General features: G+C 44.0%; 1 protein-coding gene across 2 annotated transcripts; it reads left to right on the top strand.

Moving 5' to 3' along the window:
• The first annotated feature begins 3,819 nt into the window (after positions 1-3,819).
• On the top strand, positions 3,820-7,718 carry LOC310678694 (transcription cofactor HES-6-like). 2 transcript variants are annotated; one of them, XM_083443035.1, is made up of 4 exons: positions 3,820-4,085; positions 4,237-4,323; positions 4,467-4,542; positions 5,802-7,718. In XM_083443035.1, exons 1-4 carry the CDS (start codon positions 4,005-4,007, stop codon positions 6,245-6,247), a joined length of 690 nt encoding a protein of 229 aa, XP_083299161.1. In that variant the 5' UTR covers positions 3,820-4,004; the 3' UTR covers positions 6,248-7,718. The 2 variants fall into 2 exon arrangements, with proteins under 2 accessions (XP_083299161.1, XP_083299160.1); XM_083443034.1 differs by having other exon boundaries at positions 3,821-4,085; positions 4,461-4,542.
• The last annotated feature ends 15,973 nt before the right edge of the window (positions 7,719-23,691 follow it).

The raw sequence follows: 23,691 nt of genomic DNA, 5'->3' as shown, positions 1-23,691 counted from the left end.
GAGTGCTAGGCATACAGAGGCAGCAATTTAATTCTTCTTATGCTTTGGAAGGAACAGAGTGAATTCTAGGAAAAGGAAGTTGTTAGGCATGGGGGGGGGGGATATCTTGAAGGGCTTCTTGAATGCAATGCTTTAAAATCAAGCTTTTGGTTTGAGCCAGTGACAGAAAAAACGCTTTGACGTTACAGTCCAACTTTTGCCAGTTCAAATGTTCTGTGTTGCAACTTTGTGAAATTTTATTATGGTGGTGTTCAAGACACAGTTTCTGAAATAGCAAGCACCTTATATTTCTTCTTAGAGAGACTGAGTCAAGACCAGCACTGTTTCACTCATTTCATATAGCTATATAGGACTACACAGACACATTGGGCTGGATAAATTAACCACTGATTGGTCCCACTGAAATCAACACAGTTGTACGAAATGAGATGAATGGTGCTGGTTTGGAACATTCTGCATAAGAGAAAATGTATGTCTGTTTGGTGGCACACCTAACCCTTAGAATGTTACTCTTTTCAACTGCACACTGTTTAAGTGATTTTTGGTTTCTATGGAAGCCGCCCAGAGTGGCTGGGGAGGCCCAGCCAGATGGGCGGGGTATAAATAATAAATTTATTATTATTATTATTATTATTATTATTATTATTATTAGATGTGCCACATGGTGGCTACCAAATATATGTAAATTTCCTCCCATGGATACTCTTGCTGTCCTACTTGGTCATCTCTTTGTCCCTTTCTACTCATGTGGGCATTGTTCTGTGGGAGATTTGTAGTCAAACATAACTACACATGATTACGAGTTAGCATATAAAGGGGTTAAGGACCACAGAGGTCAAATTGTAAGAGTAGGCTCAGTAAGGTCATGCCCCCCATTTTTGGTAAGGAAACAATGTGTTTCTTCACTTTATTTCCTCACTCTCTTCTTCATGATGTAAGTCATGGAGGGAGGACATGTGTCTGAAGCTATTTTTTTCTGTATTTCTGCACAATAATACTATACCTGTGCTGTTTTTGCTATTGGAGTGAATAACACATGAAGCAGACCTCCGATTATGTAAGTAAAGCATTTTAAAACTTACTTTGCAGTGTGTTGTTTGTTCACTGCAGAGAGGGGTAGAAGGAGGTCTGCTGCTACACAGAACTGACACAGGATAAAGGAGGTTTAATAGCCTATATTCTTATGCTTCACTAAGCTGCTTAACTTTGATATTTAGGCTTTGCTAGTGGTTCTCTCCCACCCGAGAGTCTGTTTGGCCTTGTACTTTGAATATAGGCAATAAGCCGATTCCTTTCCTTGTTCACCTACAAGTGTGGGTACGGTATCAAGGATTAAATATTCTTCAGAATTTTGCCTTCCAACATCTCAAAAATGATTTCCCTCCTTGCTCCCATGCACAGGTGTGGGTTACAATCTTTTGCAATCTTACTAGTTCTGTAAGACTGAGTTGGTAGTCATCTCCAAGACGTCTGCCTCTCGAAAAGGACAGCAAGGAACTTTAAGATAGGATCCTAAGGACTCAGCTGATACAATGAACAAGGTGTCTAGATCAGGCATAGGCAAACCTGGCTCTCCAGATGTTTTGGGACTACAACTCCCATCATCCTGTTAGCTAGGGATGATGGGAGTTGTAGTCCCCAAACATCTGGAGGGCCAAGTTTGCCTATGCCTGGTCTAGATGAATGGCTGTAAAATCTGTATACAGTACTAACTGGAGTATTCATTCTCCTCATGCTTCTGTGGCTAAAACTTCACTCCTGAAACACAAGAGAGAAGAACCAATGGAGGAACCAAGGGATGCACAAGTACAGAAAATCTTCAGAAAACAACCTAAAAGAAGGGAAATAAAAAACAAGCAAACAAACCTGCTCCATAATAGTTGAATCGGGATGGGAAAACTGGCAAGGAGGCGGGGCTGGATGGAATGGAGGAATAGAATGGAGTAGCTGGAACAGGAGCAGAGACAGGTGTGTAGAAGGAACCGTATTTTTGTCAGTTCCTGGCAAGCTGTGTTTCAATTTCCCAAGAGGTGGGAGAGGAAGCTACTCAGAGATATTAACTGAGTCATTTGTACATCACCAAAATTTAAAGGAGATTAAAAGTCCCAAATTGAAACCCCTCCTCCCCAAACTAAGCATGTGGGTGCAGAATTCTGACAAGGGAAACTGGGATGAGAGAATGGAATGGAGTGGCTGAAACCCTAAACAGAAGCACTACATTTTGTAGCAAGGGCCCATTTGCTTTATATATTACACATTGTAGTAAACAAAGCATTCTTCAACCATTGATGAATGCACCTGCCTGGCTGCAATGGAAGTGCCTTCTTCCTGCAAATCCAAGTCTCCAAATAGAATTGCTACATTACATCCTATGTAATGTTCTGTGTTGTAATTGTTCTGTGTTCTGCACCACTGTGATTGCCACATTGTGATTTGCCCATGGTAGTGGAGTTGTTAAGTATGCTGTGGGTTTTCTTAGTATTTCCTCCTACAGTTATTGTTTTGCTGCAGTTTTGACTCTACTTCTTGTGGAGCATGGACTAGTAACTAAATTACACTGATTGCCCAAGTATCAAATATTGTTATTTCCCAGAGTTCTTTCCACTGATGATAGGAGATTGCTCCCCTCCCCACGAATTATTCAGATGATTTGGGGAGATGAGAAAAGCCAAATCTTTGTCAGTAGTGTTGACAAAACCTTTTCAAGGTTAGATGCAGATATGCGCTCCGTAAGGCTTGTATATAAAACAAACAAAACCTGAAGGCAAAATATGACTCAGAGGCTGCAACTATAGATCATTTTGACGGTTCCTGCTGAGCCTGCTGTGATTTGAAGATCCATCTGCCTCTTTCTCTTGTACACATGCACTTCCAGTAGTATCAATGATCTAACACCTGAAAAGTTGGCTTTCTGTAGCTGCTGCTTTCAAAGCATGTACATGATATTTAATAAAGGCCAGACTTTGCTGTCAGAACTTGGATGTCCGGCCACCTAACATGCTGGCCTGTAACCACTGGACTGGGTCACGGTCTGATTCATAGGGCTACCATACGTCCGGGTTTTCCTGGACATTAGTGGGATTTCAAAGGCGGTATTGATGATGTGATGGGGGGGGGGCGGTTCCGAAAGGTGGTGCTTTGTCCTGGATCATAGGCAAGTCATTTTTTTAAAATCGTGGTTTTTTGCCATTTTTGTAAAAACAAAAAATAGCTCAAGAACTTTTGGGGTGTCCTGGTTTTTTCTTTTTCAAATATGGCAACCCTACAAGATAGGTCACAACAACCTCACTATCACCACCTTACAAACATGTGGTTATTAATAATCACAGTAAGAAATCATAATGCAAGTTTGGACGGTTGAGGACTGCACACTAGCAAGCCCAGTAAGCAACTTGCGTGTCGCTTTCACAGCCTTTCCACACGTTATTGCAACTCCCATCACTCTCTCTAACATACACACGCTTCCTTACTGCCCTTCCTCCAGCAAGAAACCCCGCTGTTAACTCTTGAGAACGGAACGATCGCGTCGAATCCCGCGAGCGAGCAACTGAAAAAACACCAGGCAGAAACTAACGGCAAGCAAACATTACAAACGCGCGTTGGGCGACGGTCCCTGTCCAGCAGCGCGGCTTCCCTCCGCCCCCCCGCCGCTGCCGCTGCTTTCGCTTGTGCTACGACCAGGAAAACGTCTCCGAAAGCGCCCGGCCAGACAAAGCGCCCGCCCGCCATTGGTGGCTTCGCTCAACGTTCGGCCTTCTTCTCGGCGCGCCGCGTCCAATAGACTCATTGACATGCAAATCAGAGGCTATAAATAGGGCCGGGGCGGCGGCCGCGGGAGGGGGCGGGGGAGTGCGGGACGGAGGCAGCAGCCTTGCGGCTTCATCTATTTATTTCGCTGCACTATTTTCCGGCCTCCGCCTCCTTGCCTCCGCCCCCGGCCGCCCTTGCTCTGCACTTCTCCGTCCCCGCTCCGTCGTCCTGCATTTGCCCCACCGGATCCGGCCATGGCTCCCTCCTTTCGGCCCAGCAAGAACCGACCGAGCCGGGACGACGAGGATTTCTTCGAGGCCAGAGGAGACAGGAAGGTGAGGGAGGTGCGGGAGCTGCGCGGGGGTGTGTGTGTGGGGGGTGGACTTCTGGGGCGGGCTGCGCTCGCGACGTGCTTTTGCAAGCGGGCGCGCGTGCAGCGATCTGCAAGTGGCGCCCTCTGCTCCTCCCCTCCTCTTTCCTCGCCAGGCAAGGAAGCCGCTGGTGGAGAAGAAGCGGCGGGCGCGGATCAACGAGAGCTTGCAAGAGCTGCGGCTGATCTTGGCGGACACGGAGGTAACTTGGCCGGCGGAGGGCTTTCGGGCGGAGGGGGGGGGGGCGCGCGCGGAGGACGGCAAGGGGGGCTGGGACTGACGAGATCGCTCTTTGCTGTGTCCTTTCCCCCTCCCCTCTCTCCTTTTGCTTGCTGCTAGTTCCAGGCGAAGATGGAGAACGCCGAGGTATTGGAGCTGACGGTGAAGCGGGTGCAAGGCATCCTGCAGAACAGGTCTCTCGGTGAGTGGCCGCAGCTGTTGCCCTGTGACATCCATCCATCCTTCCTTCCTTCCTTCTCTCTCATTCCCATCTCCATCCTGGTCCTGCGTCGGGGACCTGGCTGTTTCCTCAGTTACCTAGAGAACTACTCCTTATTAGGGCTGGAGGAGGAAGCTGCCGGGCAGATAAATTAAAGGGGATTGTCAGATAGAGGGAGGGAAATGGGCTGGGGGGTGCAGAGTTAAATTGCATTATTATTTTTTAGAAAAGAAGGGAGCATCAGGACCCAAGGATTGCATGGCACATGCATCCATTGCTTATTTTGCCAATAAAGCATTTCAATTCTGTACTCCCATTTCTCTGTGGGTGGGAAGCTATCTTTTCTGTTCTCCTTAGTAAGGCAGCAGTCTTGTATATCCTTACCTGAGTGGAAGTCCCCTTGAATTCAGTAGGAATTTTTTCCAAGTATTGTAAGCAGCTCTCTCTACTTCCTTACGATCATTACATTTTGATTCCTCCTCTTTGCTATTGAGGGCTGTATGCATGATATCTCTTCTTCCTGCCCCTTGTGATACCACAACAAACCAGGGAATTTAACACAAAACCGGTGCTACTTAGAGCACACCTGAAGTATTTCTGGTTTGAATGAAAGTTGCTGGCCTTCACTGTTCTGGTTTTACTTTATGTTCTTTTTCTGTCCCTGTTGCCCTACCTAGTGGCTGCTGCTATCCTTTTTCTGATCTAACTTAATTGTTATGATGAGACTTGTTTTATTTGGAGTAAACATACCTAGGCCGAGCTGTGCTTGTGACAAGGAGTATTGCAGTTCTGCTTCTGCTTGAGTTGTGAATTGGACTTGCAGTGAAATCACTGCACAAATCCAACTTTGCTCAGTCTAGTTAAAACTATTCTTATACAACTGTTACTAGAAAGCAGGCACATTTAGGTATATAAAACCTTATCTATCAGCCCCATCTACCTTGTTTTTCCAAAACATTTATCTCGTTGCATAAAGGCTGGGGCTTTCACCCTGAAACACACAGTTGTCTCCTCAGCCAGATTTGCAGCGATGCTGCCTGATTGTCCCTTAGTTAGAAGCCTCCGAGCCTCATTTTTCAAGTTTGGCATTGACAGGTATGGTGGGGGGTGGGATGTAGTTTTAGCATCTAGCCAGCCCTGAAGGGCAAGGGAGTAGATAGCCTTCTGCAGTACTACTGGGGAGAGGAGAAATGGATTTTTCGTGACCCTTTCTGTGTTTCTCTCTTTGCCTGTGGTCTCAGATAGTGACAAACTGCAGCGGGAGGCCAGCGAGCGCTTTGCAGCTGGGTACATTCAGTGCATGCATGAAGTTCATACGTTTGTCTCCAACTGCCCTGGGATTGATGCCACCATTGCAGCAGAGCTCTTGAACCACCTTCTGGAGTCGATGCCTCTGAACGAAGGCAGTTTCCAGGACCTGATAGCGGATGTCTTGTCAGACCCCTCGATCAGCCAGTGGCCTGGCAGCGATGGGCTCTCCCAAACGCCTGGGGAATCGCCTGCAGCTTTGAACCTGCCCAGTCCCAATTCGCCTCTTCCTTCACCTTCCTCCAGTGAGGAGACTTGCTCTGATGCGGAAGACACGGAGGCTGAGCAAAGCCACATCTCTTTGGATGGACTGGACAGGTCTAGGACGCAAAATGTGCCTTCCTCCAGCCTTTCCAAATCTATGTGGAGACCTTGGTAGTAAAGAGACTGCACAGGAACCAACGAAGATCTACCTAATAGGGAGAATACTTGAGCACTGTGTTCTTCTAGCCATTGGAATAGAGACGGTGAGGATTTCAGATGGTGCATTTGTGTCGTAATGTTGCTGTATTTTAGGACTGCATAGCTGGGCACTCTTACACTGTCAAATCCTGACAGGCTAAATAGCTCGAATGTGTTAACATTTCATCTGTGAGTGTGAGAGGTGAATATTGGAAAGTCTTGGGTTTCTTTTTATGATTAAGGGTGTGGGTTAAAAGAGATGGAAGTATGGAAGCAGAGCTCTTTTGTTGAAGCACAGCAGTGTTTTGCAACTTACCTTTTTTGTTTCCTTGGGGTTTTTTAAATGGCCCTTATAAGTGGCCCTGAATCACTACCTTTTTTCGATTAGGAGAAAACCCTTGTGCATTTGAAAACTTGGTGGTTTAATACCAGTGAAATGTATGAAGTTAAGCAGTTATGCACAACTTCAAATGTTCTAGTGATAGATTTTTCTCTCTCTTATTTTTTAAAAAGGAAAATCCCTGAAAGGGATTGGTGAAGCTAGTCTCTTGATGAGTTTAGTGGTCTAGGATTTCTCCTTCAGTGAAGGAAGAGGAAACTAGGAGCCAGACTGGAATTAGGTGAGCATTTAAAATACTGGTGGCAGGGTGCCTTTTAGAAACGTGTCTTACGCACAGCTAGCACATTTGAATTTATTGTGGTATGTTTTATAGCTTGTCAAATGTTTTATTTTAATCTTTTTATATATAAAAAATAAAAGCAACTAAATTCACCAATGATTGCATGTATTTTGAGGGATGGGTGAGACTGCTGCTCTAGAAATTCTGTTCCAAGTGAGCAATTCATAAATATGTATCCTTGAGTGCAAACATTGGTAATTAAGCACTTAATTATTGTACTGAACTTGCCCGTTCAAGTATGGGGAGTTGGAATGTTTCATTTGTTCAGGATTCTTGGGCTAACACAGTGGTTATACTTCTGGTTTTTGGCACACGTATGTTCCTGCGTTTGGTTACGTGACTTCCCAATTTAGTTTGTCATTGCTAAGCCTTTGTTTTTAAGCAACAACATTGGTAATTGTGTAAAAACCAATAACAAATGGCTTAGTGAGGGTTTGAACCATTGAATGCATTCCCAGTTTGAATGGAAAACATTGAATTACACGCCATTAATTAAGAAACTCGAAAGATGTTCTTTGATCTACTGCAACTTCAGCTTTCCTCCACTTAAAAACAGACTTTTTTTATTTTTTAAGATGTGTGAGCTGTTTGTGCTGTTACCTTTCCACAGAGCTGTCATTGTAATATAGATCTATGCTGTAAGTTTCCTTAACGCAAGAAAATGTCCCAGCATAGAGAAAGAAAGGGAGGGGTAAAAGTAAGGTTGGAGGGCTAGCTATGTAATCTTCCTCTTTGTTAACCATGTGGAATAATAAAATTGGAAACAAAGTTTACTGGTAGATGTGTGCTTTGTAACTAACTTTTAAGCCATCGGACTGGATGTCCCGTAATTCAAGCCTATCACAAGAGTTGTTTCTCTCTGACTGCTAGATTCTCACCTACCTTTGAACTAGAATGGAGGCCCACATTCTCCCTCCCACTTTTCCCCCCATGAAGGGGAAGTCTTCCCTGTAAAGACCTTTTTTGCTTTTACAGTAGACGAGGGAATGTTTTGATGTGCAAACTAAGCGTTAGTATGGACAGTTCCAGTGAAAATAACACCCTATACATAATGACTTTGAGAGAGAGAGTGTATGGAATAAAAGAAATAGCCTGTAATCATACCAGCTTAAGTTAAGGCCCAGGGAGGTCAAATAAACTTTTGCTTGGGACATTAAACATGAGCAGGACCTTGTATCATTTTTGTATTTAAAAGCAGCATTTGAGTAACAGTATTTAGGGCTGCAGTCTCTTAGGTATTCCGGACTAGAACTAGAATATTATAAGTTAATATTTGTGTTAGTAGACTATTGCAAATTCTTAAGTGGAAAAATAGTATCGTGGGGTAGAAGACTAGAGCAGGAGCCCAAATTGGCTCTCCAGCTGTTTTTGGACTACAACTCCCATCATCCCTAGCTAGCAAGACCCAGTGGTCAGGAATGATGGGAAATGTAGTCTGAAAACAGCTGGAGACCCAGGTTTGGGAAGCATGGACTTAGCAGATGATCTTACCTTTTTTAAAAAATCACAATGGATAGGAGAACCTCACAATAACTATAAGTGGTCAATTTAACATCAAATGCCTAGGAACATCACCCTAAGGATGTCTACTCACAAGTAAGCCCTACTGAATTGAGTGGGGCTTACTCCCAGGTAAGTGTGGTTTGTAGCCCAGGGTTATGCTTCATGTCCAGCCTTTTTCTGTTTTGAAAAAATAGGTTTTCAAGCTTGAGGCTTTAAATGTCATCCTGACAATATTTGGGTTGGCCTGCTCTTGTTTGATTCCCTCAGCAGAAGGTATGCATCAAAATCGCACAAAGGTTTAATTAGCAAGGATTCAGCATAATCATAGGGTTAAAGGACTGTTACACTGGCCCCCTTAGACCCTTGAATAGGCAGTATACATCTTGGTACCCACACATTAATAAGGGACTACCTCTGCAATAAATGAATAGGAGCTTTTCAGGAGAAAATAAAACTGTAGCCAGCCTTGAGTTGCTCTTTGCACATTGTGAGCAGCCTGATATAGGTACTTAAGCTGTCTGCACTTATGGGCGATTATACTCTCTCTATCCAAGTGGGTCAGTGGGTCTGGCTGTTAACCAGAAGGTTGGTGGTTCTGGTTCACCCAGGGCAGAATTCCTGCGTTTCTGGTGGTTGAGCCTTGGGGTCCCTTCCAACTCTATGATTCCATGTTTCTGATTCCCGGGTGCAAATCTGAGAGGTGTCTTGTGACTGGGTTATATCCCTGAGGGCTGGGATTACCTACCAACCTTGTATCATTCTTCCGAGCCAGTTTTCTCAAACCTGCTGTGGGGAGGGGAGACAGAATGTACAGACAGCTTTGCCTTTCTGGTTGTTGGCTGAAAAAAATTAAAAAACCCGAGCTGTTGGTACCGTGTGCTTTGTGGCCCCACGGAAAGGGACACATGTTGTTATAAGAGTTTATGGTTCCCTCCGCCTAGAGATGGGTGTAGGAAGAGGTTGCATATACAGGGCATGGGTAGGTATATCAAAAGAGGTTTAAAGGTTTGGGTGGTGCAGAAACCTTAGCAAGTTCTAGGTGTGTGGGTTTCAGCATGAAATGTAGGCATTTCTTCTTGGACTTTTGCGTATTTGTGGGAGCACTTTGTGTGTAATTGCATGACTTCTAGTAGAATTGTTCATATGAAAGTGGAAAATATGGTTCATCCAGACTCAACATTTCCCCTTTCCCGTGTGTGTATGTGAGAGAGCCACCTCTGTACAAAATTTGCAGGTTTGCTGTGTCAGTAGTTTTCTCACTTACAGGTCTCTGGCTTTCTAAACTTCTGCCTAGGCCTAGGCGGCTTTGACCAAAGGAAGGCTACACTCATTCTTGTTGAAAAGACAACCTCAGCCTTCCCCCGCTATTCAAGTCTCATCTCCTTCTGAATGATGATTATGGGAAGCAGCTGCCAGATCCCATCCAGTGTAATTGGCAATTCTACTCTCCAGCCAAAGAGAAACAAATCTTTTTTTTGGTCCTGATACACCTTGCAAGCCTCAAAGTGACAACCATGGAAACAAGCAAATACTAAAGTCGCAATTTTTTAGGAATAATTGCTTGGGTCACTTTGCTCTATATTAGTCTTTCTGAGTGCCACTGAAGAAAAGGAGGGTGCAAAAACAAAGCCCCATATTTTGTTCACAAACCTGTACAATTTATGCCTACTTTCCTAAGGCTCCAGAATCTCTTAACTCTGGTAGGTCTTTGCAACTTTTTGTTGCGACCCTGCCAGATGTGAGTTTTTTCTGGTGGCGCAATTATGTATTGTAGGAAGAGCTGTCATATTCCTGAATGCTGCTTCATGTAATTCCTGCTGCCTGTATGTAGTAAACTCTAGGGGGGAGATTAGTCTTCTCCTTAGTTTAATACGGAGGTGGGAAACCTGTGACCATCCAGAGAACTTTGGATTCCAACTCCCATCATCAGCAGTTGGCATGACTGATGGTCAAGGGTTGAGGTGGGGAGTTATAGTCCAACAATAGCTGAAAAGCCACAGGATTCCCTCCCACCAACTTGCGGTCCTGAAGTCTACTATCATGTTTTTATGAGGGCAGCATCTAGTGTAGAGAAGTTATTTTGCCCTTTCCCCAGTAAAGTACTGCGTCTTTAATAGGTATATGACACATTCAACCAATTAAATGGATCCTTGCATAAGCAACAGAGAAGTTTAACCTGTTCAAGTTCTGCTTGCCATGCAGCCGTTTTGAACAAGAAAACCACCCAGCCATTTTAACAAAGCAATATGATACGATAATGCTCCTTTCCCCTGGTTGGTAAAGCAATTCTGCCAATGCAGGGGTGTCCAACCAGTAGATCGCTATCTACCAGTAGATCCCCAGCTGATCCTGGTAGATTGCCGGATCCTTATCGTGTACAAAAAGTTACGGGGGGAAAGCTAAAGCTAAAAACTCTGTGCAATCCTCCCCTCAAAAAGCTCAACAACTCTGGGTACTTCCCTCCTAAAAAGAGCCAATGACAATGGGTAGATCACTACCAGTTTTTTTATACTGGGAGTAGATCACAGTCTCTTGGGAATTGGACATGCCTGTGCTAATGGAAATACTCTTGTATGCATTGTGGTTGGGTCAAGGGTGATGTTACTGCTCTCAAAACAATGATGTACCTATTAGCCCAAAGTATGTATGTAGGGATTGCTGTTGAATATGCAAAACAGGAATTTGTGGAATGAAAGCCTAGTTAGTTGAAGATAAGGTACTACAAGATAAGGTACAACTACTAGTAGCTGCAAACTTGGGGAAAGGGGGAGTATTGTAACGTGAACAAAGTTTAACAAAAGTGAAATTTTGATGCTAGAATAGAGAAGAGAGTCAATGAAAATAGGACAGCTGATTCTGAGGTATGTAATTCTGGAGTTGCACTTTGTATATATTTTTTTGTCTCCTGCAGATATGCAGGGGGTTATAAACAGGAGGTCTAACAAACTGAAGTCATTTTGTCTTTCAAAAGAGCAAAGGACCATCTTCAAGTTCTGCATTTTTAAATTGTCCAATCTGGAAATGTACAACTAGCATTGAAACATTCTGAGAAATGTTGGGGTTTAAAAAACACACAGCACAAATCCACAAATTAAGTTCACAGAAAGTTTACATCCTCTCATTAGGTGTTACCGGGTTTCAAAAAATTTGCATTTCTGTACCTTACTGCAAAGGTGTGAGATCTCACACCTCCTTGATAAAGGCAGGAAGAGTGAGCTTTTCATTGGGGTGGGGATGTGGTTTCCAGCAGTTACACTGAAAAGAAAGTTCATGCTTTTTCTCTTTTCTCTCCACCCCCTACATAGAAACTGCCTTTATTCTTTGCAATTTCAAAGTAATAGCAAGACCCTAGCTGGGTTGTTACTGTACTAGATTGTAAAAAGAGGTACACCCCTCCATGCCATAAGAAGGGGGATATTTGTTTGATATGCAGTTGGAAAATCCTGGAGTCATTAGCACTACACCATTGGCAGTGGTCAGTGATGCTTCTTGTAAATAACTTAGATCAGTTGAAAAGGGTCTGGGAGAAGGGCTTGTTACTGCTTTGGGTCAAATGTCAATGGGGAGCTAAATAGAGTCCACCTCATAATGGCATGCTAAGCAAGGGCAAGGCTCAGAAAAAATTGTAGAGTACAGTGAGTATCTGTAGTGCCAAATGGTCATCCATCCAACCCCTCTCCTCCATGCCTGTTGTAAGCCCAAAATCCAGATGACAGGAAGTTTCAGGAAAACGTTTGCAGCCAAATAGTGGATAATTAACCTTGGTGGCTCAACACCATTCTAGCCACCTTTAGAGATGAAAAAGCCCTCTGTGGCAAGATGTATGAAAAGGTCACTTAGAATATATATGCACCAAGGTCCAGAGAAGCTGCTTCTTTTCAAGAGGTCAAAAAGCCAATGGCGCAAGGAAGAGCTGTGAATATGGAATATACTATATGGAATGTAAATAAATATATAGGCCAGGGAAAGGTACACTGAAATCTTACTGAAACGAATGATAAACTTGGATGATGTGTTGTGGGCTCAAATCCGGTTGGTGTTTTCTGATAAACAAGATTTGAGGTAGACATATGACCTCTTTGGGTGTTCTCGTGCTTAAAACCAATATGGAAGCAGGGATGAGCGTGTTAAGCTCCACCACCACCTCCATTGCATTCCGGAAGTAGGGTGTTTTCTCATCTACTTGGGGAGGTTCCCCGAGTAATTTAGACTCCTGGTCTTCCAATCTTCTACCTCACACAGGGAGCCTATTGTAAGTACAGGAAGAACTTCCACGGCTTTGAAATTTGCTGTCTACTTAGCAGAAGGTGAGAGGAGAACCTGCTACTTCTGGTGTCCTTTATTCACCCAGGTATGTGGGGGCTGCTCACCTGTGAGGAGGTCCTCCAGGGCTAGAGCAGTAGTTCTGTATTCAGTCAAGTGGACAGGGCCAAATGAGTCCATACACACACCACTTCCCAGAATGCTCCTGCTTTTGTGGAAAAGACCCACACACGTCTGCCTCCTCCCCATTTAAATGTTCTCCAAGCCTCACAGATAAGCAGCTCCTACAAAGAACTTCTAAAAGACATCTTCGTTTCAAATTGCTTTCCTACTCCACCCAGTGTGTTTTTGAAAAAAAGCTCAGATCTTTTGGCTTGAGATCAAACTATTTCAGAAGCAGTGAATAGTTGTGGCAGCTACAAAGCCGCTGCTACAAACCTTACCCACCCCCAGCATTTTTCTTCTAAAAAAATGTTTATTTCCCTACAAAAGTGCCGAACAAATGTTTGCAATGAAAAACACGTTGGGGAGGAGGGGATTTTTTATAAAAGGTGGACTGTGGAAGTGTCCAAACAACCACACTGGAATGAAAGCCAGGGACTTGAGGCAACAGATGACTGAAGTTGGGCAAAACCATTTCCCTCTGCTGGTGAGAAGTATGTCAGTATCAGGGGTTCTTAACCTGTGGTCCAGGAATGGGTTTCAGGGGATCTGGGCATAAAATCAATTTATTTCCTGTTACTTTGAAAATTGCCCTTCTGAAAAAATCTGAGGTTGGGGGTGGGGGTGGGCTCCACAACTTTCACCATATTCTCAAAGGGGGCCATGACCCCAGAAAGGTTAAGAACCATTAGTCTGCAAAAAGCTTCCTGAATCACCTGCTGAAGACTGTCACATACTCAATACAATCCCTTAACCCAGGGGTCAGGAAAGTGTTTGTGGCTTGGGCAGACGCCGTGGTGGGCTGGAGTGCATGCTTGTGCACACATTTGCAAACGTTATTTTTGGTACTCCTTCTGGCACGGAGGAGGCGTGCGCAGCTTCCCATTGGTTGCAGGAGCTTCCTGCAGCCAATGGGAAGTCAGCCAGCATCGTGGAAGGCAGTTCCCGCTCTGCTCTGTGCCAGTTTAGCACAGGAGCCAACCGAGCAGGTGGTGGGGGTCCATGAGCCGGTTAAATGACCCCAATGGGCCGTTTGTAGCCCATGGGCCTTAGGTTTCTGACCCCTGCCTTAACCCTTTGTCAGAAACTGTACGTCTTTCCCCCCCTCCCCTTTTTGCATAATATCTAATCTGAAGCAGAGCTCTGTGAAACTCACAAGTGATCTTATTCTGTGGCTTTTGGCTACTCTGAATAAAGATGATATGCCCGCCTTGTATGTTAGCCCACAAGAGTTACTAGTCTGCAAAAATAGGAAGAGGCTCCTTTGCAATGGACAGCATACATTTGGACACAATTAATCATCCTTCCCTAACCTGAGGCCTTCCGGTCAGTTGTAGATAACAGCTCCCCAGAGCCCCAGTTGGCATGGCCAACAATCAGAGATGGTGTAAGTTGTAGGTGGCCGAGCCAGTGAGCTTCATGGCCAAGTGGGGATTTGAACCCTGGTCTCCCAGGTCCTAGCCCAACGCTCTGACCACGGCACCACACTGGCTCTCTATCTTGAGGGCAGCCAGTGGAATTCTTCAAGAACTACAGGTAGGTTCAGCTAAGAACTGGAAATGCTCACCAGTGCTTGAAAAAGGGACTTTTCCTGCCTCCCGCCTCAACACAGATTGCACCTTGCACACTCAGCAGAACTCCTTTTCAAAACGCTTGCCCAGTGTTTGCGCGGATCCATTCACTTGAGCTGCACAATGTGGGCCTAGACGTTTAATTTGTGTACCACCCTCATGTATAAAACAATGGTTCTGGCTGTCCTCTTCCTTCCTTCCTTCCTTCCTTCCCAAGATGGCCACTATGGTGGCTTATTCTGAAAAACATGCTTGGAACATGATCCAGGACCAACTCCATAATGCTTGGATGCTGTGACTCCCTTCCCTAGTTTCTACAATACTATACAGTGGTACCTTGGGTTAAGTACTTAATTCGTTCCGGAGGTCCGTTCTTAACCTGAAACTGTTCTTAACCTGAAGCACCACTTTAGCTAATGGGGCCTCCTGCTGCCGCCGCGCCGCCGGAGCACGATTTCTGTTCTCATCCTGAAGTAAAGTTCTTAACCTGAAGCACTATTTCTGGGTTAGCGGAGTCTGTAACCTGAAGCGTACCACTGTATTTGGATAAATTTGGTGTGAAGTTCCACTGTATTTGGATAAATTTGGTGTGAAGTTCAGGCTTGTGGACTTCTTCTCAAAAGACCATCCTCGCAGCTTTCCCCTCATAATCCTGAGCTTCCACTACTGTGGAAGTTATAAAGAGAGGAAATCCCATGATAAACAAAAGATCACGCAGCCAGGTATTAACCATGCAGGCAGGATCATAACCAGGCTGACAGCATTTTTCCAAATGAGCAATTGGCATGGTTTTTGTGCCTCATTCCATTCAGCAGGGAGGGAAAGGATGGGGGAAACCAGTTTTACCAAAATGCTGCCTTCGGAGAGCTCTGCTACGCAGACTTGCTTCAAAAGTCTGAATTTCACTGTTGAAGGACTGCTGGCATTGCTCTTCTTACATTGCCTACAGCAGCCTGAACTCCAGCCGTCTGCAGACTGCAAAGTGAGTCTCAGTTTGCTTGGGTGGGAGAATAGGGGGTGGGGGAGAGCAGAGCAGCTCACTCTATCGAGATTTAACTCTTTCGGCAACTCAGTGGGCTCGCCAGCTCAGAGTGACTGAGGAACTGATGCTGTTCTCAAAAGTTTCAGGGGGAAAGTCTCCACTTTCCAGATGGGCAGCAGCAACTCATATGCTTTTGTAATTTCATAGCTGTTAAAAGGGACAGCAGGCCTGGTAAGAAAAACCATTAGGGAAAAGATAGGCGACCTTTTAAAAAGCTAGGGGGTGTTGTTCTGATTTGCTGCAGCCCAATGTATTTTGCTAGAAAACGTTTTAATCTTGACTTTTCAAGTGGTTTCTGTTCCAGTGTTTCTCAGACAGAGTGGGAATGTGGCACACCAAATAATTTCTGCAAAAAACCACTCAATTCCCTCCCCCCCTTGTCATTAAAGAGTTATTAAAATGTATAGAAACAAACATAATCATGATTATATTTTATACAATTAGCTAATATCTCTTTTTTGGTGCAATGATCAACAGTGTCAGTGAAACCTATCTCCCCATCTTTCTAAGCACACCTTTTTATCAAGTGTGTCCAGCATCCCAGGCTGCCTCTAAAGTAGACAAAGTTCAGACAAGGCTGGTTTTATATTGCATTTTGCAGGACGACTGTGTCTGGGTTTCGTTGCTGAGTCCCTCTAGGTCTATAAGCCTTCAAAGGCTACACGTAGCATGGTTGTTCAATGACTTCCTGAGCATTTGGACCCTTTGATCATGTCAGATGCATCCAACAAAGACTCTTACCTGTAAATATGCTGCTGTCAGCCTAATGGAGTAAAAGTTGACACCATAAAGTTCACAGGCTCCATACAGCCTAAGTTAGGTGACAAAAGAAGCAAATTCCGTAGGGCTCAAGAGAGTGGATGCTAGCCTGAAGTACACTTACTCATGAGTAAGGATGCTAAAGATCGCCACACACAGTTCTACAACTTGACTTACCTCTGTGACAGTTTTCTTTTGCAAATCCATTAGCACATTTTGAAAATACAAATAAAGGTCATGATCTCTGCAATAAGTTTTAGATAATTCATACCCCATTACAATTGACAATGTTTTTGCGTTCGTGAGTGTGATGGCACGACTTTATATGGGGCTAATTTTATGCAACCTATTTTTGTCATAAAAACCTATATATTCATGTGTAAAAGCCACATAACCTCAGAACCATTTGATGTCTAAAAGGAAATGGAAACTTGCACCACAGCCTGCAATCATTCACATGCCTTGCACACGTAATCATAGAATTGTTGAGTTCGAAGGGACCATGTGGGTCATCTAGTCTAACCCCCTGCAATGCAGGAATCTTTTTACCCAATGTGAAGCTCGAACCCAGAGCCTGAGAATAAGAGTCTCATGCTCTACCAACCGAGTTGTCCCACAAGTTTATAACAAAGGCATCCTTGGATTTAGATCATCTACAAGGTTGTGGTATGAGAACTAAAGGCAAGAAATTGTTTCAGCCGTTAATTGTTTTATAAAGTGCATTTATAGGTATTATTCTACATATAACTGGTCTCTTTACCACACCTATAGCCTGATTCTTCTTGTGCACTATAAATAAGTTACATGTTATTGCTAGAAGCACTTGCACCAGACAAGTACAGTACAAGCAAAAATTAAGCCGGAATTGCCTAACTTAGGGCAGGTGTGGGTTCACCCTGTGGAATAAATGAAATAACCCAACAGTAGTATATGCTCCAGTCCATTTTTAATGTTTATTTTAATGATAATTTATATTTTACCTGATGCAATCCCATGAGATATAGAATGCACCATAAACCAAAGCACAACATGAATTCTAAAAACGCATGGAAAACTTGCTTTGTATAGGACCAGTTTGCCTATTGTAATCTGGACCTGGAGATGCAGTTTCCGTGCTTCCTTTGTGCTGCATTGTTTCTTTTAATGCACACAGAAGATCTGCCTGCGTGTCCTTAGCTTTATATCAACACAACTCTTCAATAGTGGAATGAGACATGTATTACAAACTTTACAGCTTTAAAAACTGAAATCAAATGGCCCCATCATTTCTTTTTCATTTCTCTCCCCCCCCCCCCGCCCCGTTTTGCTAAATGGGAGGTGGAGTTGTCAATAAAAGTTTGGATTCCTGCCTGGGATGGAAATCAGATGCAGGCACAAGGCAGCCACCCTGCTCCTTGCCAACAGAATGTCTGCGCAGAGCAGATGGGACATATGGCCTTCAGGACACAATGCCAGCAAGCAGCACGGAGCGAGATAATAGAGGCTGAACAAAACCAGCTCAGAAAGCAACTGCCGCATACACGGCTCCAGCTGCTGCTCTGGGGAAAGTCTCAGCAGCACCCTCTTTTACTCTGTGTCTTTTCACCGTTTTAAAAACATCATTCCGAACTGGAAGCAAACGAAAGTGGGGTTTTGGATTCCATCTCTAGCAGAGAGCACTGAGCAGAGAGCACCAACAACATTGTTTTTATTAACACAGATCTGTATTGTTTTGGACTGCCTTTTCTTTTTCTTCTAGATTCAAAAATAAAGGCGGCATCACCTACGGGGATCTTCTGCACAAACCCCACAGCAATGAATGGAGGCTACATCATGAGCCGCTCATTATTTGATCCCAGCGGCCTGCCTATGGCATTATTATCCTCTTCTCCACGCAAGGTTTTTAAACAACGCTTCATGCAAACACAAGAGCGTGTGGGTTTCCTCACACCCCCCAGCCCCACTTTTGAGAGTCATTCAGGGCATGTAAAACAGTAGCAGCAATTAATTTCGCAGGCCAGCTTCCTGCCGTCAATTCCAGAATGGAAAATCTGGACGTTGCCAAACAAAACCATCTGCTCTGTAGTGATATATCATTTACAGTCACCAACATTCTTGCTACCACAAGCAGAGTGGACGAAAGAGAAACTAGTTTCAGGCAGGGAAACAAAAGGCTACACCTTTGAGCTGTAAGGAAATATATTTTGGTGTTTCCCCCTTAAGCCATTCCCTGGGCGTGGGTTATGTGTGTGCAGTATCTGTGGCACAGGACACATCATACTAAACTGCCAACTTTGCTGCATTTATTTGGTCTGTGCCACAATCTAGGTAAAGGTAAAGGGACCCCTGACCATTAGGTCCAGTTGTGACCGGCTCTGGGGTTGCGGTGCTCATCTCGCTTTATTGGCCGAGGGTGCTGGCGTACAGCTTCTGGGTCATGTGGCCAGCATGACTAAGCCGCTTCTGGCAAACCAGAGCAGTGCACGGAAATGCTGTTTACTTTCTCGCTGGAGTGGTACCTATTTATCTACTTGCACTTTGACGTGCTTTCGAACTGCTAGGTTGGCAGGAGCTGGGACCGAGCAACTGGAGCTCACCCTGTCACGGGGATTCGAACCGCCAGCCTTCTGATCGGCAAGTCCTAGGCTCTGTGGTTTAACCCACAGCGCCACCCGTGTCCCTTGTGCTACAATCTAGTTGAGGACAAATAAGAGTGCTTTGTTACGCAGTGCAGTTAAATGATGAAACTCACTCCCCCAGTGATGGCCACCAACTTGGATGGCTTTAAGAGAGGATTGGCAATTTTGTGGAGGCTGCCGTTTTCAATGGCTACTAGCCATGACGACTATGCCCTGCCTCCACAGTTGGAAGCAGTAATGCTTTGGAAAACTAGTTGCTGAAAACTGCAAGAGGGGAGAATGCCCTTGTGATTGGGTCTTGCTTGTAGGGTTCCCACAGGCATCTGATTGGCCATGGTGAGAACAGGAGGCTGGACTAGATAGGCCACTGGCCTGATCCTGCAGGCTCTTCTTTATGTTCTTACCACTTTCCATGACGCCCTCTAACTGCAAATTCAGGGGGTGAGGGCTGGCAGGACCAGTGCCAAACCAAAAAAAGAGAGGAGCAAATCCTAAGGGAGTATCTGCCACACCAGCTGCCCAATGAGGTCTCAGAATGCTCTGTAGCCACAGAATGTGGAGCATCACTTGGAAAAGAAAACCTGAGGAGGAGGGTAACAGAATAAGAGAATTGTTTCTCCTATGCTTCAAAGTATGAAATTCAAACATCCACTGTAGGGGCTTGCAACTGATGACTCTTAACAGCAGTGCTTCTGCTCAGCCAGCCATGTCCCACAGAATATGCTATTCTCTTGTCAGAATTTGGGACTAGTCAGAAATAAATTAACAAGGTTGTGAAAACAAGAATAGAGGGGCAGGCCCCAACAGCCAGCACATGAGAGATTTATGTGGGACAAAAAGAGGACAGACAAATCCCATTCCCTCTGCCGTGCTTACATGGTCTGCCTGCGATCGTGGTCAGCGATTAGATTGGCTCAAAAGCCAAATTTATCACCACTGGACCACTACCTCTGCTATTCCCGGTTTTGCAGGACTTTCTCTCTGTGAACCCTCACTCAATGTCAACAGCATTTGCAGGGCAAATTTCTTCTCACCTTATGGCCATAAGAGCATAAGAAGAACCCTGATGGATCAGACCATCAAGTGTTTCCCTACAGTGGCCAACCAGATGCCAATGGGAAGGCCACAAAGAGATGAATGAGATGGCCCTCTTCTGCTGTTGTTTCCCATCAACTGACAGGCATGCCATCTGCCACTGATCCTGGAGGCTGCCCTTGACATCACTAAAAGACAGAGAAAAAGCATAGGATGCTTACCTTGTATACCACTCTGCTCTAATGAACAGCAGGGTGCTCATCAATGAACACAATGCAAATGTGAACAGCCACAGAAACAGGTCTTCAATGCAACCTTGTTGCTAAAAAGGGAGGTCTTCTGAAAAGCCAGCAAAGAGGTAGCTTTCTTCTCCTTTTCTGGTAGGACCTTCTAGAGTTTGGCAGCAGTGATCACAAAAGTCCTGTTCTGAGCCACTGCAGTTCCAATTTCCAATAAAAATGGCAGGGGGGAGGATCATAACCAATTCACAGAGCACTTGTCTTAAATGCAGAAGGTTGCATGCCCTGCCCTTAACATAGGACATGGAACGACTCCTGTCTAAAACCCTGGAGAGTCATTAGCAGTCAGTGTAGGCAACTCTGGGCACGACTCAGTATAAAGCAGGTTTCGACAGATAAAAACATTTGTTTACTAGATCTCAACTAGTGAAGGGGCTCCACGACCCTTGAGAAATGGGACCAGGCTGAACAAAGGTTAAAGGTTTTTAAAGTGTTCAAACCAGTACCTTGAATTAGACCAGTGCCCACTCCAGATGATGTTGGAAGGCAGTGCTCTTCCCTAAACGTACGAGTTGTGTTGGAACCATGTAGGGTGCATTGCGGAAGTCGAGCCTAAAAGTTTAACAGAAGTATAGATCCACATAGCAAGGTTTGATCCATTTAGGAGACGAAGAAAGCCTGCTCATCTGCCAAACTTGAACGAAGGCACCCCTACAATGACGCTCAGTGTACTTCTCAAGAAGCAATGCCAAGTTCAAGGCTTCTGACCTGGTCAGGCAAAATCAACAGGGATAGGCTAGCTAAGTCCTTCCAGAGACTGGCTATCCTGAACCAATATCACATGTGTCTTGCTGGGTTTCAGTATCAAACTATTCACCCTCATCCAGCTTCAGGAAAGAGATGGTGTGTATATGGCAGGGCTGCCCCCAAGATGGCTGAATTTCTGAATACTAGGATCTCTTTGATAACTAAATGAACTATTTCTACACCTGTATACAGAACAGGATGTGAAAAGTAAAACCTTATTTCTCATCCCATAACAGCAGCCCAGGGCTCCATTGCCAAATCCTGGAATCCCTTCTTCTATCTTTATAATTTATGTAGATTACTGGTATGATAGAGGGTAAATTGCCCTCCTTGAAAAGATATAAACTGAAAGCATCTAAAGGGTACAGCTTTTTTTGTTGTCGTTATATGCAGTGCATTTTTTCTGGGGGCATGCAAACCCCTAAACATTTTGTGAATCTTTGTACTTTGGTCCATTTACTGTATTTATTTTCCCCAATTTGAAATATAAAATGGTGATTTTCTTGAGTCAAGATGAGTACCCCTAAACATTTTTTAAAAGAAAAAAAGCACTGGTTAAAAGGCATGGTTTTATTTCTTATACAAATAAAGGCACACAGTTGCTAAGTGTCACTAGCATATGTAAGTGTGTGGTGGTGTTGTTATTAATCTTGCCAACTGGGTAAAGGAAAGAGATGCATGAATATTCATGATGCTGAATCCCAAAGCTACAGCTATCTTTGTTAAGAAAGGCTTCATGCAGATATTAAGCCGCATTCATAATAATACCCCTTATATTTCCCATAGACATGGACATTCTGACATTCTCATACACATTGCCTCCACAATAACCAGTCTTTGAATTATATAGTAACAAACCTATTGGAATGCTTTCCCAGAGACACCTAGAGGTTGAATGTGGGGCAGAAGAATATTATGGTATTCAGAATCAAAAACCATTGTACTGTAAGGTCTAACAAAATTGCAAGGCCTAACAAAATCATCAAATAAATATTCATTTTTCAGCCTCCAGATAAGGGCTGGCATGTCCAGTTTCCGCCACCTGAGGCAAAATGGGAAGTGCTGCTCACCCCACTCGTGGAAATATAGCAAAAACATTGCATGCTAAAAGATATCTCAAGAAATTGGTGCTGGTACTACTTTTCCACTGGCAGAGGAGGCAGTGGGGCACCACCTTTGAGACTTTTGCCACCCGAGGCAGTGGCTTCACCCTGCTTCATGGGTGGGCTGTGCCTGCTTTAGATTCAAGTAACCTACCAGGTAGTTCCACAGCCAGGGTGGAAGCCAGATTGACCATTTCAAATAAAATTTGTTATTCAGGAATGTCTGGAGTTGCTCAGGCCGTCAGTCAGAAATGAGAACACGCCAGTGAAAAATTGATACGATATTCCTTATCCCAAACTGGCATTTTCAGAAACAAACAAGCCCTTTCTTTACAGCTGATGAAAACAGTCTCCATTATACATACTGACAATTTAGCTGCAGTTAGCGGAGTTTAGCCAATCTGCATGTTGTGGCTTTTACCACCCCCAACATCCTGTCAATATCTTTGAGGAACAGCAGATCTCAAGAAACTAGATACTTGAGACAAACTGCTGTTTCCAACACTAAATACTGCAATGCAGACTACACTAGCAGACAAATAACTTACTGGATAGACTACATGAGTACCAGGGAATGACAGGAAGCCAGAATGACATGATCCGGTGATTCAACAGAGGTGATAAGAGTTGGGTCTTTTAGCTAATTTAGTTAATCCATTAGAGTATAAGAATAGCAAAACCAGCACATCTGCAATGCTTTCCAACTGACTGATACTTTCAGAATTCAGACTCATGAAAATACAGATTGTATGAAAAATGGAATCCTGTAACTGTAAAATACTCATCAAAATTCTAAACAGATTTTAGGGATATCTAAATGTGTTGGAAGAGTGACACCTACAGGCCACTAAAAAGTTGTTTTTAAAAAAATATTAAAGATTTTCTTGGTTTACAGAAAGGACACACCTTGTCTCTTTTTTTCAGGTTGTACAGTCTCTTACATATCAGTTACATTTGTTGTGAGACATTAGTGTTGAGTACGCTATAAGGTTGGGGAAGAAGAGCGGGGAGAGGTGGTGAGGCATATTGTTTTATATAGTGTGCGTGTGGGGTTTTGTGCCACTAAAAGGTTTTGTCAGCGTTTCAGAGATTACAAGCACACTCTCATATTGGTTAAAATTGGCAATGTATTTTGGATTGTATCCAGCTAAATTATAGTAGACCCAAAGAAATTAATGGACCTAAGTCAGCCAAGCTCATTAATTTCAATTGCTGTACTCTCTGTATGACTATCATTGGCTGCAAGCCTGTGTAAGTTCCATCTATAAAGAATGACTATCAAAATAATTTATTACAATGTAGGACAAGGATGCAGAATCTATGGTTCTCCAGATGTTGCTGGCCTACAACTTTCATTATCGCTGACTACTGACCATGCTGGCTGGTGCTGATGGGAGTCCAACAACATCTGGAAGACCACAGGTTCTTCATCATTGCTGTAGCAAAGATATAAAATGATTGACAGGCTCAAGAGTTATACCAATACCCATCTGGAAGACAAGAATGACAATTATTCAAAATTCTGGCGAGGATTTCATTTTAAGCATTGCAATTTGGGTGCAGACATTTCCCATAACAAGTCTTCTCAATTCACTGTAGAACAGTTTAACCAGACAAAGCAATTATGGAAAGACTACAG

The sequence above is a fragment of the Podarcis tiliguerta genome (genome assembly GCF_965153285.1).
Source record: "Podarcis tiliguerta genome assembly, chromosome: 5".
Lineage (NCBI taxonomy): Eukaryota > Metazoa > Chordata > Lepidosauria > Squamata > Lacertidae > Podarcis > Podarcis tiliguerta.
This window is presented reverse-complemented; position numbering and strand designations above follow the sequence as displayed.